Source organism: Lissotriton helveticus, chromosome 1_1, assembly GCF_964261635.1.
Source record: "Lissotriton helveticus chromosome 1_1, aLisHel1.1, whole genome shotgun sequence".
Lineage (NCBI taxonomy): Eukaryota > Metazoa > Chordata > Amphibia > Caudata > Salamandridae > Lissotriton > Lissotriton helveticus.
In genome coordinates, this window is record NC_136057.1 from 126,565,722 (window position 1) to 126,584,476 (window position 18,755).

At 47.7% G+C, this 18,755-nt stretch overlaps 1 protein-coding gene across 1 annotated transcript in view; it reads right to left on the bottom strand.

The window, feature by feature from the left end:
- Positions 1 to 3,184: 3,184 nt before the first annotated feature.
- The window catches only part of LOC144768204 (uncharacterized), a 41,466-nt gene continuing 25,895 nt past the window's right edge, over positions 3,185 to 18,755 (bottom strand). The window contains 3 exon segments of the mRNA XM_078651689.1: positions 3,185 to 4,641; positions 4,720 to 4,971; positions 5,111 to 5,800. Coding sequence (XP_078507815.1) covers positions 4,340 to 4,641; positions 4,720 to 4,971; positions 5,111 to 5,800 — 1,244 coding nt within the window. The 3' untranslated portion in view covers positions 3,185 to 4,339.

Genomic DNA, 18,755 nt, shown 5'->3' on the forward strand with positions numbered 1-18,755 from the left:
TACATTTCTCACTCTATGGCCGTGCTAATATATTAAAAATGTTGATTTTTCCAAAATGTTTGTATTTATTTCGAACAACACCTCTTTTGTTTTCGTCTTTTTATTTTATTAAAATTGATAGAATGGCATCCAGGTTCCTTTGGGGTTATCATCGAACCAGACGGGCCCTGAAATGGTGCTCTCTTCCGAGAATGAAGGGTGGCTGGGGGATCTCCAATTTCAGGCTATATTATTGGCTTATCTCATTAAGATAAATGGGGATATTAATCTCTCCAGACGTTATCACGGAAGAACCGATCCACCCTTCAATTTATGAAATGCTATTAGGTGAGGAAGTCTCTCAATGTTTAGTAAGAATTGTAGAGCCCAGCTACTATAAAAAGACTAAGTTCAAAACTTTAATAGCAGCCTCGGTAATCTGGAGGCAGATAAAAAAGAAAATTATTCGGTGTGGTGATCTAAACTATTTCTCTCCAGTTTTGAATAATCGTATGTTACCTGAGATTTTTAATGACCAAATTATGAAAAGATGGCATCTAGCTGGGATTCGTTTATTGGGGGACTTCTATCAAGGCACTCAAATCGTCTCATTCTCTATTCTACAACTAGAATATAAACTGTCTAGAAATTATTTTTTCAAATACCTCCAGGTACGGAGCTTTCTGGAATCTAAGGGTCTTCTTGACCATAAATGTATGAGTAAAAATAATATTCTAGAAATCAGTAGAAAAGTAAAGAAAATAGGTTTTGTTTATCAGATGACTGTAAATCAATTGGATGACGACTTGAGTTTGAGAGTAAATGGCAGAGGAAACTTGAAATTGAAAAAGTTGATATACGTAGATCTATTGAACTATCGATTAGGATGTTATTTAATGGCTCACTTCAAAGCCAGCATTTCATGTCAATTTATGATTTATATTACTCTCCGGCTAAATTGGCTAAATGGAAAGTCAGTAATGGGGATCAATGTAAACGATGTGATGCAGTAGCTGCTGATTCTATACATGTTTTTTAACTGCCCAAAACTTTCTCAATTTATCTTAGATGTCGAATTTTTCTTGAATAATAGTTTGGGGATTACTATAAGATTAACTGCCGAAATGATTATTTTTGGTCTCCAAACGGATCATATAAGAATAAGATCAGCCCTGAAGAAGGCTTTTTATTTATCTGTATGTCAGTTTTTCGTTTTTGTATTACTTCTCGCTGGTTAGATCCTGAGCCTCCAGCTTTTAATCATTGGCAATTAAAATTGTTATCGATATATCAACTAGAAATGGCGATTTATAGATCTAAAGGTTTAAAAAGGAATACATTTGGTCAAAAAGTTTGGGCTCCTATTTCAAAATGGATATGATTGGATTTGATCATGTTACGTTATGCCAAGTGCTCTCTGCAAATATATCGTTATTATTTGTGTATTGACTGTATAAACCATTATGCTATGTACCATGCTCAATTCACAACTGATTGCTGAATGAAATTAATAAAAAAATCTTTTAAAAAAAAGACCAGGATGTCATAAGCTCAGGTGCAATCAAAAGAAATCACCAATTTGACTGTTGTTGGGCTGCTAATATACAGTAATTTACAGGGTAAACAGGCCCCTCACAGTCTTGGGCCCCGTGCCACTGCACCTGCTGCACCGTTAGTAAAGTGCACAGAAGCATATAGAGTCAGCAAGCACCAGCTGGAGTGTGTGATGAATGGACCAAGAACAGCAGGAGCATCTGCCATCCACTGGGAAAACACTAACATGGACTTCAAACAAAATATCTCCAAGCCTAAGGCTGCAAGAGATATCTTCAATCATGAGGAGCACAAATAAATGAATGCTTGCAGTGATTCATTTGTTTAAAAAAAAAAATGTGCCAGTACTCATGCCACCGCTGTTGCTGCACACGTGCAAAGCTGGCGCTGCACCATTAGTTTAGTGCCCTATTGGCTAGTTCTCCTGCTGGGGGAGTAAATCATTAGGGGCCCCTTGTACAAAGCATTTTTGCAGTCGGAAACGTCCAACCACAAAAATGCTTTTACAAATGTACCAAATACAAATTGTGATTCGGTAACATGCTACCTACTTGCAATTAGTGTGTGTGATTTAGTATTTAAAAGGGGCGTGTTTACGGCATTTCTTCCACTTACTGAATCTGCAGGGGCTGTATGAATGTTTTGCGACTGAATCAAGGTCAAATTTTACTGACTCCCTGAAGTAGGTGGTAACCCATTTGCAAATAGGTAGGGGTCCTTTGAAGAATGGATAACAAATATTTTTAAGAGCAGGCAGCTGTCCTACGGAACCCACTGTCTACTCTTAAAAAATTAAACGAAAAAGCTCATTTTTTTTCTTTTTAAATGAATCACATTATCCTTTAAGGAAAATGGGCTGCATAAAAAAAAAACAGACTGCTTATTTTTTTATCATTTTAAATGCATCCCATTATCCTTTAAGTAAAATAGGCTGCATTAAAAAAAAACAGACTGCTTTTTTAAAAACCAAATCATAGACATGGTGGTCTGCTGACCTCAGTAGGCTCCATCTCTGTGATGGTTTTGATTCCAAATGGGTCTCAAATTGCGACCTACCTCACTAATATGCATGAGGCAGGTCTATTTGGCACTCGCTAGCAATCACTAACGAAACTCAAAAGAGTTTCATACATTACGAATCCCGATTTCCAAATTGCGACTCAGAGTATCGCAAATAAGAAATCGGTATTCCTGATGCTAGTTCATCCTGCCCTAAGTCTTGGTGTATTTTGCATTCTTCTATTGAGGAAAGCAAAAAAGGGCTGGGCTGAAAAACAGAAATTAAAAAATCAGTCTGGACACAGTACTTACTCCTTACAGGAGGTAAATCAAGTTATACCTGGCGGCACTCATAGATACAGGGCTGCTCAGTGGGTTAGCTGCTTTCCATTTGGTTGTGGCCGCACTCTTCACTACCGAAGCCTGAGTGCTGTAGAGCTTACAGAACGACACAAAAATAAATGTGCGCCCTATAGGAGGGGATCTTAAATGCACAGAATGCTGACTCGAACCCATTGAAATGCAAGATACAGCAGGATTTATTTAGGAAAATAGGTCTACATACATCTGCAATAACCACAGTTCAACTACTAACTCTTAAACATATGTGGTAAAAGGTATGAAGGGAAGGGAAAAGAACCCCTGTTTCTTTCTGCAGCTCCAACGGTAATCAAGCACCAAAAAGAGTGAGCAGCACTTGGGCTGAAGACGGAAGCAAGTCTGTTCCGCGAGGCGAGTACCTCTGTGTGCTGCAGAGGGGCATCGGGCTTCGATTTGTTAGCACATTGGCATCTGCAAATAGGGGGCTGTGCTGAGAGCCCTAGCTGTGAGCTCAAAGTTGTTGTGACGTGTAAGTAGTAGTTTAGTGTGTGATTTGTAAGATGGCGAGAGAGTGTTGCGGCTGTGCCCTCATGTAACGGCGTGAGCGAGGTAGTAAATGAATCCTATATTTGGTTGGTGCAATAGACTCAACTAGCAGTGAAAAACGATCTGGACATTTATAAAGAAATAACACAAGGGTGTGATTGGTTACCGATCATATCTCCTTACATTCTTGTATGGCTGCTCGCAATCACGCTTCACAGGTGACCAGAGCTGCAATTACGGAGCCGGGAAAATGACTCATCTGAATGATGCTGCCTCACTGCGGGCACATATGACTAAGCATGCTTGCGGCCGGGTCAGAAATTAGTTCTCTAAATACGTTTAGCACAGGCATACCATTATGCACTGAGTGCTTGCTTTTTGAACACTTTTAGCTGGGACTTAAACATCAGTATGCCGCACATCATGCCCTTAAATACCGAACAATGCTAATTAGTGCATGGCCTTTTAAAATAAATGAATCTGAAAGGGACGGATCACCCCCGGAGAGCCACAGCTGCCTGTAAAGTCCTGCAACCTCTCTCAGAAACTAGTGCAGCAAACGGCATGCGAAGAAGAAAGATGCTGCACAACTTGTGAACCTCGGCAACCCGATTCCTGCCGTTTAAGAGACACGCTGCAACGTTCTCCCCTCTTCCGCTGTGGTATGTTGCTAGGCCCAAGATCTGCTCTCTGTGCTCCTTCACGCAAGAGATCTTTTTTTCCACGCTGCTCGCTTTTGAAAAGCAAAAGCTGCAAATTGTGCCTCAGTGATGTGTGAAGTGTATGCGCTTCGCAACGGAGTTTGCTCACTCGTGGTTATTACACTATATGCACACTCCCTACAGGGAACACTGGCCATTAGGTATTTTTGACTATAAGCCCTAGCTAAATTACAACATTCCAGTAAAACTTACTTTGGGGTAAGCAGGACATAAGATTGTTACAGTGAAAATGGATCTATCTTGTTTGTATTAACTGGTGTTGTAGAAACTTTCGTTTTGAGTGAAGTTTCTGGCATAAACTGTGCAGTGATAGGGTTCAGTTTAGTGTGTATTATTTGGTGCCGTTGCATATGTGCCTTTCGAGTAAATCTCTTCTCACACCCAGTGCAGCGATGAGGCCTCTCACTGGAGTGTAAACTTCGGAGCCATAGAAGATGTGCCTTACCAGTAAAGCTCTTCTCACACACAGTGCAGTGATAAGGCCTCTTTCCTGTATGTGCACTTTGATGCCATACATCGCCTTTCTTTCTGAGAAAAGCGCTTGGAAGACACTTTGCAGTGATAAGGTTTCTCTCCTGTGTGTTTGGTGTTACGAGACTTGACTTTTGATTTGAGCTCTTCTCGCACACAGTGCAGTAAAAAGGCTTCTCTCATGTGTGTACGCTTTGATGCCGTACAAGGCTTCCGTTCTGGGAAAAGCGCTTTGAACACACAGAGCAATGATAAGGTCTCTCTCCAGTGTGTATTAGTTGGTGCGTTTGTAGATTTGCCTTTTGATTGAAGCTCTTCTCGCACACAGTGCAGCGAAAAGGCTTTTCTCCTGTGTGTGTTTTTTGATGATGTACAAGGCCTCCCTTATAAGCAAAGCGCTTGGAACACTCAGTGCAGTGATAAAGCTTCTTTCCTGTGTGTACGATTTGATGCAGTACAAGGGTTGCCTTCTCAGAAAAGGTTTTGGAACACATGAGGTCTCTCTGCTGTGTGTACACTTAGATGCCGTACGAGGTCTCCCTTTTGAGGAAAGCGCTTTGAACACACAGTGCAGTGATGAGGTCGCTCTCCGGTGTGTGTTCTTTGATGCAGTACAAGGGTCGACTTACGAGAAAAGCGCTTCTCACACACAGTGCAATGATGAAGTCTCTCTCCTGTGTGTACACTTTGATGCCGTACGAGGTCTCCCTTTTGAGAAAAGCGCTTTGAACACACAGTGCAGTGATGAGGTCGCGCTCCGGTGTGTATAAGTTGGTGCTTTAGTAGAGTTGCCTTTTGATTGAAGCTCTTCTCACACATGGTGCAGTGAAAAGGCTTTTCTCCTGTGTGTATGTGTTGATGCTGTACAAGGCCTTTCTTATAAGCAAAGCGCTTGGAACACACTGTGCAGTGATGCGGCTTCTCTCCAGTGTGTGTTCTTTGATGCTGTAAAAAAGTTGCCTTTTGAGTGAAACATTTTTTACACGTTTCGCATGGATATGGCCTGAGGCTGGTGTGTCCTTTTTTGTGCCTCACAAGAAGTGTCTCATTGATAAATCCTTTGTCACACACATTACAAGCAAAGCGTCTCTCGCTCATGTGCATTCTGCGCCGTTTTTTTAAGTAGATATTTTTAGTAAAATTCATCTTTCCTCCGGAACCTTTATGACTTTCTTTCACATTCATACTTTCTAGATGTGATTGTTGTTCTGCAAAATAGAAAAAACATTGAAAATTACACATGGAAAATATTTATTGAAAAAGCTGCATTGTTATAATATGGAGAAGTGAACAGTTACAATTCAGGGAAAAAAAATTATGTTCTAAGAAAAAGAGTCACAGTTCCCTTTGAGACACAAATGGTGGCTAGACCTCCTACATAAAGTGCATTGACCTAGTCCTGCAGCAGGAGCATGCTGGGAAATCAAGTGATTCACAAGAACCACTGTTAGACATAGGGTTTCTGGTTGGCTAGGGTAGGCACCTAAGCCAGGCAGAATCCACCACTCTAGTCAGGGTGAGCCAGATACACACCTGAGATAACCTGCGCTCACCCTCTGGTAGCTTGGCCCAGAGCAGTCAGGCTAGTTTAAAGAGGCAATGTGCAAAGCATTTGTGCAACACACTAGTGCAGCAACACAGTGAGTAAATCAGAAAAGGGAATCCACGCAGGATTAAGTAAAAATACATTCTATATTGTACATCAAACAAGACCAACATGACTTAAATCACACCGTTAGTGCAAATAATGCAGGTTTGATAGAGAAAACACATAAATTACTATGAAAACATAGGTAACAGCACACCTGCGCTCCTATTACACTTCATATGGTAACTGTAGTGAACGTGGTTGAAGTGATTGCATTTAGAAACCAAACGTACGGCGCAGGAGCACCTACTAAACGCCAAACAGTAATGGAGATTGAGTCTTCCAGCAGTTCTCCTGTATGGACGGTCCTGCGCCATTCTTGAGGTCATCTCCAGAGCAGAGACAATGCTGAACAAGAAATGCCCCTCACGCTCTTGCGAATTTGGAGCCCACCGGAGCCACTTGAATCGGGTCTCTTTGCCCAAGGGAAACCAAGCCACCCGTGAAGGAGAGCAGGGCGGCTTTACCACTCTGCTCGACCCAACCTGCCTCACAGTACCTTTGTGGGTGCAGGGTCACTGTCATCAGGGCATCTGTAACTTGCTAACAATGTTGTCATGTCTCAGGAGTGGGACCCGATGTTGAGAGCTTCGAGCAGTATACACGTTAAAACCAGAGGACAAGGCTGGCTGGAATGAGCCTCAGAATGCTGGCCGCCGCATTTTACGGAACAACGTGTAATCGAAAGGCCTGCCTTGAAGGCTGTGTGCAGCTCCTGTAGCTCTGCAGCCTTGGACGCAGCACTGTATCACCTCAGAGAAAGTCTTCAGGGGGCTGTTCCTCGAGTCTCATGACCAGAGGGGACACACTAGTTTGTTCTTGGTGGCATCTGACAGTGGTGATATCTTGCCAGACTCCGGGGGCGAGGTTCACAGTACAATTCAGCTGCAGTGAGCACGCTGGCTCAAGGACGTGTTTGTTTCTCTGGTAATGCCTCCAGGAGAAAAACGCTCACCACATGCTGGTTTGTAAAACATGGAGCACTTCCCTAGAAGGCACAAAGGCACTCCCCTGGTCAGAGCGCTGCACTGCAGGCCCATGATGGTCAGAGGGCTGCACTGCAGGCCCATGGTGCACTCTCCTGTAATGCACAAAGTTTTACCTTGGTGCAGAAGGGTGCACTGGCGACATGCTAGCCCTTGTATAATGGGCTCACTCAGCAGAAGTCTTGGAGAAAAGAGGCAACACGTTCTTTGATGGCCCTGAGATCTCAAGAGAACAGGGGGCAGTCAAACAAACCCTTGGAGAGCACTTCAGTCAGGGCACAAAAGGAGGTGGCAGGCAGCAGACAGCACATACAGTTAGGTAGCAGATTGGCAGTCCCTCCTGCAGCCCAGCAGCAGCAGGTCAACACAACAGGGCAGTTAGTCGAAATGGTGGTTGCTCCTGGCAGCACAGTAGTTCTCATGGCAATGAGCAGTTTGTAGAGCCAACAGTGTTTGGCTTCAAGTCCCAAGCAGCGTCTAAAAACATGGGATTAGAGCTCCAGTACATATACTCAAAAATGTATTTGATGAACGGGTGACTTCAAATGAACCCTCAGAAGTGTGCAACAGTCCCTTGCAGCCCATTCCTGGCTCCAGACGATCAGTAGGGGGTAAATCAGCCCTTTGAGTGAGGGCAGAACACAACTTACTCAAATGAAAGTGTGAATCACCTCTCTCCCAGCCCAAGAAGACTATCAGCATGCAGATGAATGCAGATGAATTCCCTGTCACACCCAGCCCCTCCCATTGGAAAAGCTTTGTTGTCATGGCTCTTCCAAACATGATAGTTGCAGGGGTTTCCTCTGTGGTTGAGTGAGTTGGTCAAACGGTAACCTCAAAGAATAGTGTTCAAAACACCTTCGAGGTCGAGCTTCCCCAATACAGAATGCTGAACAGATTTCTTTAGAGTACTCATGAGGCGTTCTACCAGACCATTGGCCTGGGGTCAAAGGGGAGTGCTTTTTTTGATGCTTTATATTGAGATGATTTAGAAAGTTTTTGAATTCTCGACTATTAAAAGGTGGGTCGTTATCAGATTTTAAGATTGCAGGTACAAGTCATGTCGCAAAGATGCCATCTAGGTTTTGAATAACCCTGCTCATGTGTAGTGGATGAAATGTCTTCTACCAATGGAAAATGGGAGTATTGATCAACAATAACTAGAAGATAATGTCCATTATCCAGAGGGCCATAAAAAAATCAATAGCAATTCTCTCCCAAGCATGATGGGCAATTCTGACACAATCAAAGGTTGCTGACTAACTTCAGATGAAAGACAGTTGCATATGTGACAAGTCTTCAATTATTTTTTGACCATTTGGTCAAAATACGGAAACCAGACTCGATCACGGAGAGCTCTCTTAGTGGCAACTATTCCTCGATCTCCTTCTTGGGCAAATTCGACTACTTGTTGTCCGAGATTTTGATGAATAACAATCCATGTACCTTGCAGAATGAGGCCTTCCTGCGTTACTGAAAGTTCATCTCTTACATTTCTGAACTTCATATACTCGCTGTCATTAGTGAGAGGTCTAGAATACTGGTTCCACAACTTTTAATCTTGACATGCCACTACCTTATCTTGTGGCAGTGAATATTTGCTCTAAAGCCAAGGCAGTTGGTGTGCTCCATTTCACAATAAATTTGATGTAATCCTCCACTGTCTTAGATGGGGTACCAGGGCATAATCAGCCAGTTTCTGATCTTTCACTGGACGATGAAGAATCGTGTAGTTGTATTCTTGTGACCTCAAACCCCAACGCTCAATTCGAGGAGGCATTTTTGCTGTGGGATTGCCAAATACCATCAACAATGCTTGGTGATCAGCCACTAATGTGAAGAGCTTTCCATACACAAACACGTGGAAATTATTCACAAGCCCAAACCAGTGCCAAACTTTCTTTCTCAGGGTGCACGTATGCACGTTCAGTTTGTTGCAGGCTCTTATTGGCATGTACCACAATATGTCTCGGTAATTTGGCGGTCCCTTGTGCTGTGCAAGGATTGCACCTAACCCTACAGGGCTAGAATCAACTGCAACCTCTGTATGGAGTTTGGGATCAAAGTCGGGTATTTCAATGGCATTCTCAAAGGCTTGCTTGATTTTTTGGACGCTCTGTTGGCCTTCCGCAAGCTCCTGAAAACCCATCTCTTCAAGGGATCGCTCTAACATTGCTGTTCCTCTGCCGCTCGGTCCATAAGCGCTAGGAGGCCTCAGGGGAGCTACGCGCTATATAAACTTAAATTCATTCATTCATTCTTCTCACACTCATCTGACCAATGAAAAGATACATACTTTTTGGTTAGTTCTGGTGCAATGACCATAGCAAAGTCTTGCATGGATCTAGAACAGTAATTGACCGTTCCATGAAATAATCGTAAGATAGAAATGCTTTGTGGGGGATTGGCAGTAGACAATGCTTGTACTCTAGATGGATCAGGTTTCATACCTCCATCACAAAAGACATGGCTGAAGAATGTCAAGCTTTTCTTGTGGAATTCACATTTGTCAGCATTCAGAGTTAAGGCTGCATCATTCAGCAAACGACATACTTGCATGAGAGTTGTGCAATGCTCTTTCTGTGCAGCCCCACAATAACAATATATCACTATAGTTAAATACATTGACTACAGGCTATATGATATGTCAAATGACGTCTTGGAAAAGTTCTGCAGCAGAGGAAATACCAAAACTCAATCGCTTTTAGCAAAACAAACCAATATGCCTAGAAAAGGTTGCAATGTATCTGGATTTTTCTTCAAGGTCCAATTGGTAAGATCCTTTATTTAGGTTGAGTCGAGAGAAGAACTCTGCTCCATTCAATTGAGATATTATATCAGCAATGTGCGGATTGTGAGTTTTTTCTCGCTCAGTTGCCTTATTGGCCTGACGCATGTCAACACTTATGCGTACAGGTCCTTCACTGTCTCTTTTAGGCACTGTTACAAGGGGAGAAAGCCATGGTGTCGGACCAATGGAGCGTTCAATGATGCCATATATAAGTAAAAAATGAAGTTCCTTTTCAACAGCTTCTTGCAAGTGAAACACAACTCGTCTCTGTCTTTGATGAAAATTCTCATTTATGTGTAATCTTACTTTCATTGTTTGACTTTTCCCGACCAATAAAATAATGAAAGAAATCGACTTACAACTTGATGATGAGCATTCATAGTGTAGTTCACTGATATCAGTCCCATATCAGCAGCACTATGGAAATTTAGCAAACACTTGAAGCTGTTCCTTGAAGTACATGAATAGGCACATTCACCACAGTTTTCTTCTGTTTCATCGTGGCTACAACATTTTTATTTGACTTTTGAAGGGCGTTGAGGCAGCCCATGAGTATACTTTAGTCTTTGAGTTCGTAAGTTGTGGTACCGGAGATAATTTGCGATACATTTCCAGCGGCATAATATTTATCGACGCACAGCTGTCTTCATGTTGAATTGTCTTCACTTTGGATTTTTCTCACATTCGACTAGCCCCATATGTACATGCCTTTTTGAAGTAAACATCAATATTGCACAATTATCATTGTCCCTTTCATTGTAAACAGACACAGAGGAATTCTTTCTCGATGATTTAGACGATTATCAACTTCATCTTGTGTCGATTTGCCTCAATTGGTGTGACCGCTTAGCCTTGTGGGAATACATCGAATGTCACTGATGTAGCGTTTGGTCGGACATTTTGTCTTCACGCTGCAACACACTTACTTTTATCTTCACGTTTGCAAGTCATCACAAAACGATTCGCTTTACCACAGTCTATGCATATCTGTCCAATTGCGAGACATTTACCTTCATGTGGAAATGACAGTCCATGTCTGTAACACGTTTGGTCGGACATTTTGTCTTCACGCTGCAACACACTTACTTTTATCTTCACGTTGCAAGTCATCACGAAATGATTTGCTTTACCACCGTCTATGCCAGTCAGTCAGTCAATTCCTTTATTTTCGATAAATTAATATCATATAAAGACAAGAATAGAAAATATACAATCAATTACAATAGATATAAAATGGATTACAAAATTTCTAAAAATAGAACAACGTTTTTCCTAAAATTCATTCCATATGATATAAAAATGTACATTTTAAATTTGTATCACATTTTTTATTTAAAAATATTCCTGGGGCGTGGCCAAGATGGCGGAGTAGAAGGACGTGTTCGCCGGAGCTCCTGATCCCATCCAAGGCCCCGAGCCCTACTTCACGCTAATTCTCCCCCCCGGAGCTGCATAGTGAAGCTGAACTATCAGGGAAGTCGGTGGCTGCCCGACAACCGCCGCCTGAGCCTCGCAGAGCGCGAACTCACCGAGTTCGGTGTGTCGAGTGGCTGACCGGTGCCGACCGGACCAAGCGAGGCGCCTCCGTCCCGACTGAGCGGCGGACCACGGGGCGGCGAGAGAGCGGGGACCTGACCGGCCAGAGTAGGCGGAGCCGATCTACACCGGCGGACCATGGAGCCGGTAGTGGCGGCTCGGCACGACGGGGTACCCGGAGAGCTTCCGCCCTTCCCCCAGAGGTCCAAGATGGCGACGTGCTGAGGCCGAGGAGTTTCGCTCAGTCCTACGGAGAGAACATGGTCCGAACAGCGGGTGCGCTGACTGGAGCTGCCGATCCCCGTCGTCAGGTTGGTGCCCTCAGCAGCGAAGCGGGCGGAGTACCTGGGGCAGCGGGCCCATTGGCTGAGGGCTGGTGATCTCTCCACCCCGGGGCGCTGACTCGGCCGGGGTGGGAGCTACGCGAGTGCCCGGCTTGGAGGCCCTCTCCGGGCGGAGCGTGAGGCCAGGAAAGGCAGGCAGCGGAGTCACGCCCCTACTGAGCGCTGGTCGGGGCTGGGAGGACACCTGCACCTAACGGACCGGCGGCCCCCACGGCCCCCCGGCGCCGGCTTCCTTCTGTGCGACACCACCAACGAGGCCCACAGCAGACCGGGCCGAGCTACGGGCGTGGGAGCAGTGGACACCCCCTCCCCCCCCCCCGGCGCAGCCCTCTCCGCCGCAGACACCTCGGTGCACCCGGAGGGGGGACAGCAAGGGCCCAGGCGGCAGCCCTCGCCTGGGGCCGCCACGACTGGTGTCTGGCCTAGGCGGGAGCGAGAGAACGACTAGAGGGCCTCGGAGGAGTGGAAGTGGAGCACTACCGGGGGCCATGATGGTGAGGTGCGTGCCGTGACCCCGGGTCCCAGCGGATATCGACACAGCATTGAGGCCTCTGTGCCACAGCCCGCCCCATTGGCGCCGCACCGGGAGCACCTTGAGAGCGGAGAGCGCGGCTCCCCCGCCTCGAACTGGGGTGCAGCGATCGCGCCTGATCGACTGCGGTCCTTGGGGGTGACACAGCCCAACGCCCGCCCTGGACTGGAGGCAGACTTTTGGAGGGGAGACGGTCGGTGAGGCGCAAGGCGGCGACAGGCGCACAGGCCGGTGGAAGGGCCTGCATCATGGCCGCTCAACGGGGCAGTAAACGCAACGATCGCACGCTGCCGGAGATGCTCAGTAGACCTCAGAACAAGGGAGATAAGAACTCCTCCTCACCTGGAGCGGCTGGGAGCTCGCAGTCTGGTGCGGTGGCGGAACCCCCTGTCACCAGATCCTTTTTGGAATCCCTGTTTGGCACACTGCGGGAGGACTTCCAGGCCCTGAAGCAGGAAGTAGCAGAAGAGGTGAGAGAAATCCGCAGGGAAGTGGACGACCTAGGCGAGAGGGTGGCCACAGTAGAGAGCTCCACGCACAGACAAGATGAGGAGATCACTTTTCTGCAGCAGGAAGTGCTGACCCTTAGGGAACAGCACATAGACCTCCAATTACACAATGAGGATTTGGAGAATAGGTCACGAAGGAACAACATACGGGTCCGAGGTGTGCCATCCTCGGAGGAGAACCCGGATATAGTTAAGTACCTGCAGGAACTCTTTCGAACAGTCCTGGGCGAAGGGGATGATTTCCCCATAAGAATAGACAGAGCACACAGGGTGGGACCCCCCAGAAGGGCTAATGGCCCTCCTCCGGACATTCTGGCATTCCTCCCGGACTTCCCACTGAAGGAGAGGATAATGGTGGAGGCACGGAAAGCACGCTCACTCACCTTTCGCGATCACCCTGTAGCGCTATATCAAGACCTGTCTACACTCACGCTTCAGAAGCGTAAAGCATTTAAGATTGTGACGGACTTCCTCAGGCAGCACGACACGCCCTACTCCTGGGGTCACCCCTTCCGTATAATTTTCAAGTGGCATGGCGAGACTCACCAACTGCGTTCCCTACAGGACACTTGCGAAATCCTGGGCATCACTGCGGAGGAGGAGGGTTCCCACACGCCGAGGAGGCGACGCACAGCGGACGGAGGATGGCAACGAGTGGCACGCAGACGGACAACGGAGGTGTCACGTAGGCCGGGTTCTCCGGCTATCAGGGCAGCACGAGAGGATTTAGTTCGGACAGCCTCTGAGGAGCTTGGAGATGCGCTGGAGGTGGCATTGACCGCTTGAATGTGCTCCGGGGGGAGTTCTCCATAGCAACAATCCAACTGCTGGCTTGGGGTGGGGGGGGAGGGAGCGACGGATTGGACACGTGTGGCTGGACGTCCACTAAGGTAACATTCCACGGACTGGTCCGCTTGGGCTTGTCTGGGACTATTTCAGGAAGTTCTGGGAAATTTGGGGAGGAGGGGGGGGGGGTTGGGAGGCTGGGGTGCGAGTTGAAGAAGGGAGGGGGAGGGGGAGGTTTGGAAAGTTGGGGTGTGAGTTGAGGGGCTGGGGGGGAGGGAGTGTTGGGGGTTGAGAAGGGGGGAGTTGGGGGGGGGAAGTTTGGGGTTGCCCTGTCCAGTGCTCCCAAGGTGTCTGCGAGTATCTGTCCAGACTCACACGCTAGCTTGTGCGTCATCAGGATGCCGTGCGCTCTAGATCACACACATAGGCAAGGTAGTCCCGACCGTCCATGGCAGAGTTGAAGGTACTTACCCTGAATGTTAAGGGGCTGAATAATCCCACGAAGCGGAGGGCCGTCCTGTCTTTATTGGAAAGCTCCCAGGCAGACGTCTGTCTGCTCCAAGAAACCCACCTACTAGCCGGTGATTGTCACAGGTTGCGGTCCCGCCATTTCCCTACGCAATTCTTTTCCTCCAACACAACCAAAACAGCTGGGGTGGCTATCCTTTTGTCCAAATCCTTTAAGGGGGAGGTGCTGCACAAGTTTGTAGAACAAAGAGGGAGACTTCTGGCCTACAGACTTAAATTGGGGACTCTAGTGTTCACAGTGGGCACGGTTTATGGGCCAAACGAACAGCAGGATAGCTTCCTACGCAAAGCACTGGAGGACATCACAGCATCTCCAGACAGGCATATCATACTAGGAGGGGACTTAAATTTGGTCTTTGATTCCTCAAACGACAGGTCAGCGCAACGATACCCACAAACGGGGGAAATCTTGCACGCAGTGAAGACACAGTTGGTTGACTTGGACTTGCACGACCTCTGGCGTGGGCTTCACCCGTCAGATAGGGACTTCTCCTACTACTCGCACGCACACAAGACATACGCTAGGCTAGATCATCTGCTGGTCTCTGGCCCTATTCGGGACTTGGCCACCACTTCAGAAATAGGGGTCATCTCTCTTTCGGACCACGCGCCGGTCTCGGGGACCTTCCTTCTCCCGCCGAGCCCTGCTCGGAGGGGAGTTTGGCGGCTTCGGGATACGCTTCTACATAAAAAGGCGGTAGTGCAGAGTATCATGGACTCGGTGAAAGATTTTCAGCTACGTAACTCCAACTCTGATACTTCACTGTCGACCCAATGGGGAGCTCTTAAGGCAGTACTACGGGGAGAGTTTATAGCGATTTCAGCTGCAGACAATCGAGACAGGAAACTAAAGCGGGATGAGCTCACACAGAAAGTCAGGGAACTAGAACAGGTACATCGCCGCACTGGGGCCCCCAGAGTTTGGAAGCAGTTGAAGGCAGCTAGAAAACTCTTGTCCTCACTAGACTTAGATAGGGCTGAATACGCAGCGTTGCGCCTCAAGCACGCCTATTATTCGGGGGGGGATCGATGTGGTCGCCTACTGGCAGCCAAACTGAGAGTGGCCCATCAGAATCGTCAGGTGAAAGAATTAGTGGGGGACGCGGGCAGGGGATCTCGGGCGACGCGGAAATCGCCGAGGCCTTCCGCCGGTTCTATGCTGACCTGTATGCAGCGGAGGAAGTGCGGATGGAGGACCCGGAGGCTTACCTTGACTCGGTGGCCCTCTCGTCCCTGACCCCGGAGCAGGCAACTTATTTAGAGAGAGAGATTAGAACTGAGGAAGTGATAGCAGCGATCTCCAGACTTAAATTAGGCAAGGCCCCGGGCCCGGACGGTTACACTACCCTCTTCTATAGAACGTTCTGCACGACATTGGCCCCTATCCTGACCAGGCTGTTTAACTCCTTTTCAGACCCAGGGGCTATCCCTCCGGACCTCTTGCAGGCGACGGTGTCGGTTATCCCCAAACCGGGGAAAGACAGGAAGCAATGCGGCGCGTATAGGCCGATCTCCTTATTGAATGTGGATCTGAAAATCTACACGGGGATCCTAGCGACGAGATTGGCACAGTACCTCCCCGGCTTGATTGAACCGGACCAGTCTGGCTTTGTGCCAGGAAGACAAACCGTGGACAACACTAAAAGGATAGTACACATTTTGGAAAAGGCCTCGCGTGTTCCTGGGGAGAGGATGTTGCTTTCGGTGGACGCTGAGAAAGCGTTTGACCGGGTGCACTGGCCCTACCTCGAACGAGTGATGGCGAGGCTGGGAATGGGAGAGAAATTTCGGACCATGGTGTTTAACTGCTATAAATTCCCGTCTGCAACGGTGCGAGTGAACGGCTGCAGTTCCCGGCGGTTCGATATCGAACGCGGAACGAGACAGGGTTGCCCCCTCTCTCCCCTCCTCTTCGCGCTCTACATGGAGCCCTTTGCTCAACGAGTGCGGCAGAATCCGGAAGTGACTGGGATACGAATGGGTGGTTACACCCACGCGTTAAGCCTTTACGCAGACGATGTGATTTTCACATTGGAGAACCCGAGGCGAGCTTTGCCCGCATGTATGGCTGAGCTTAAGGCTTTTGAGAGTGTAGCTGGGTTTCGGATGAATGTGGAGAAGTCAACTGCTCTGGACGTGTCCCTGGCGCTGACGACGAGAAGCGATCTACAGAGACTCTTTCCCCTGCGATGGTCGCGGGACCAGGTGCAATACTTGGGGATTGCGCTGGCTCCGACGTTGCAAGCAATGGTTTCCATCAACTACAAAGCGATGGGTAGGAAAGTTAAGGAAGAGCTGGGGAGGTGGCACAAGGGGACGATTTCTTGGCTCGGCAGGGTTGCAGCGATCAAAATGACGGTTTTACCCCAAATACTATAATTATTCCGAGCACTGCCTCTGCAGCCCCCTAAAGGCTGGATTCAGCAGATGCAAACTGAGGTGTCCCGCTTTGTTTGGCAGGGCCGTAAGCCCCGAATGCGCCGCGCCCTTACGACTTTGGCGTCGGAGTCCGGGGGACTGGGGGTCCCCGATCTCCGCAAGTACTTCCAGGCATCTCAATTGCGGTACTTAGTGGAATGGAGTAGGTGGGAGTCCGACAAACATTGGCTCTTCCAGGATCAGGCGGTGGCTGGGCGCCCTCTACAGGAAATACCGTTCCTTCGCAGGTTACACCGCCCCCTGAATCTCTATGCTTCTTACGTAACGCGGGTGCCGCTGAGAGTATGGGACGCTACCTATCGTGCATTCGAACTCACTACATTCCCCTCACCGTTCACACCTATTGTGGACAATCCAGACTTTACACCGGGGACGGAGCCGGGGGCCTTCTCACACTGGAGGGGAAAGGGCTGCAGAGCGCTGTTCCACATGTATGCAGACGAGGGGGTTATCCCCTTCCAGAGCTTTAAAGACGAGTATCAGATGTCCGAGACGGACCGCTTGAGGTACTGGCAGGTTCGACACTGGGCCCTGCAGCCACATATCAGAGAGTCCGCGGACAGGAAGTTGCTGCCGTATGAAAGATGGCTGGTGACTCGCACTTCGGACGCCAAACTCATAACTGACCTCTATAGGATGCTCCAACTCCCATCTTCCTATTTCCACATTCCTGGTCGAGAACGCTGGAACAGAGAACTGGGGAGGACACTTAGCCATAAGGAGTGGGAACATATTTCATACAGGGCTAGACACTCAGCCTATCATGTAGGCCTCACGGAAACCTTCACCAAGGTTTCCACCTATTGGTATCACACCCCGGAAAGACTGCACGAGATGAACCGACTCATAAGTGACAAATGCTGGCGGGATTGCGGGCGGGTTGGCACATTGACACACATCCTCTGGGACTGCCCGGTATTGCAAGCCTATTGGTCAACAGTGATAGATGAGATTGATGCATGCTTTGAGATTGAACTGCCCCGATTTCCAGCGTATACCCTGCTGGGTCTCCCAAATGGCTTGATGTACCCGCTGAAATCTAGGAGGGGACGGCAGATTGCCATCATGCTGGGCTCAGCGGTTCAGAACATACTGATACACTGGCGCACGCCCACCATTCCTTCTCACACGGGGTGGCTGCACAGGCTGTGGCATGTTCTGGGGATGGAAAAGCTGTCGCTCACACTAGCGGGAGATGTGACTTGCTTTGAGGAGCTGTGGCAACCCTTTCACACACTACTGGCCACGGAATTTAAGGAAATTACATGCCCCGATACCTGAGACTGATGAGGCTTACACCTCCGTTGTAATGTACTGTCCCATTGGGGAGGGGAGGATACGGCCCCACTGGCGAGGTCATGGACGGGGAGGATGATAGGAATGGCGCTTCACTTCCATACTACGCAGCACTGGACAGGGAGGGCGGGGGGGGGTTTGTTGGGGAATTTAGTTTAATCAAGGGAGGGTACGGAATTTTGGGCGTTGTTCCTCTGTTACTTTTGCACATTCCCATGCAAGGAGCAGGAGGTCGAGGCAGCCTCTTGGGGCTGGGACAATGGCACTTCATTCCTGGACGCCTCCTGGCGCGACAATTGCATCTTTGTATGATTGTGTTTGTATGCTACTGTACCTTTCTAATAAAATACTTTAAACATAAAAAATATTCCTAAAAACCACATTTATGTATGAGTATCATGGTGTCCGCCTGCCCTTAATGGTATTTTTTCTAAACATGGGGTCTACTATTCACAAATGTTTAAGAGCGGTGGAGATGTGGCATTCTTTTTCCTGATTCGGTTGGCCGCAATTAAAAAACTAGCAACATGAAACATTATTTTAGGTGTGCTAAGTTGTTTTAAATACACGAGTGCCGGCCTGACTTGTACAAATCCTGCTTCTCTGAGAATTGGTAATAAATATTTCCTCCTACACTCGTTAAAATATTCACAAAACATAAAAAAATGTAAGGTGTTTTGAGCGGAGAAATCGTCACATGAGCAAGGATCTGCCTGTTCTGGGCTACACCATTTGTGATAAACACCCAGAGTAAAGTGAATTAGATTT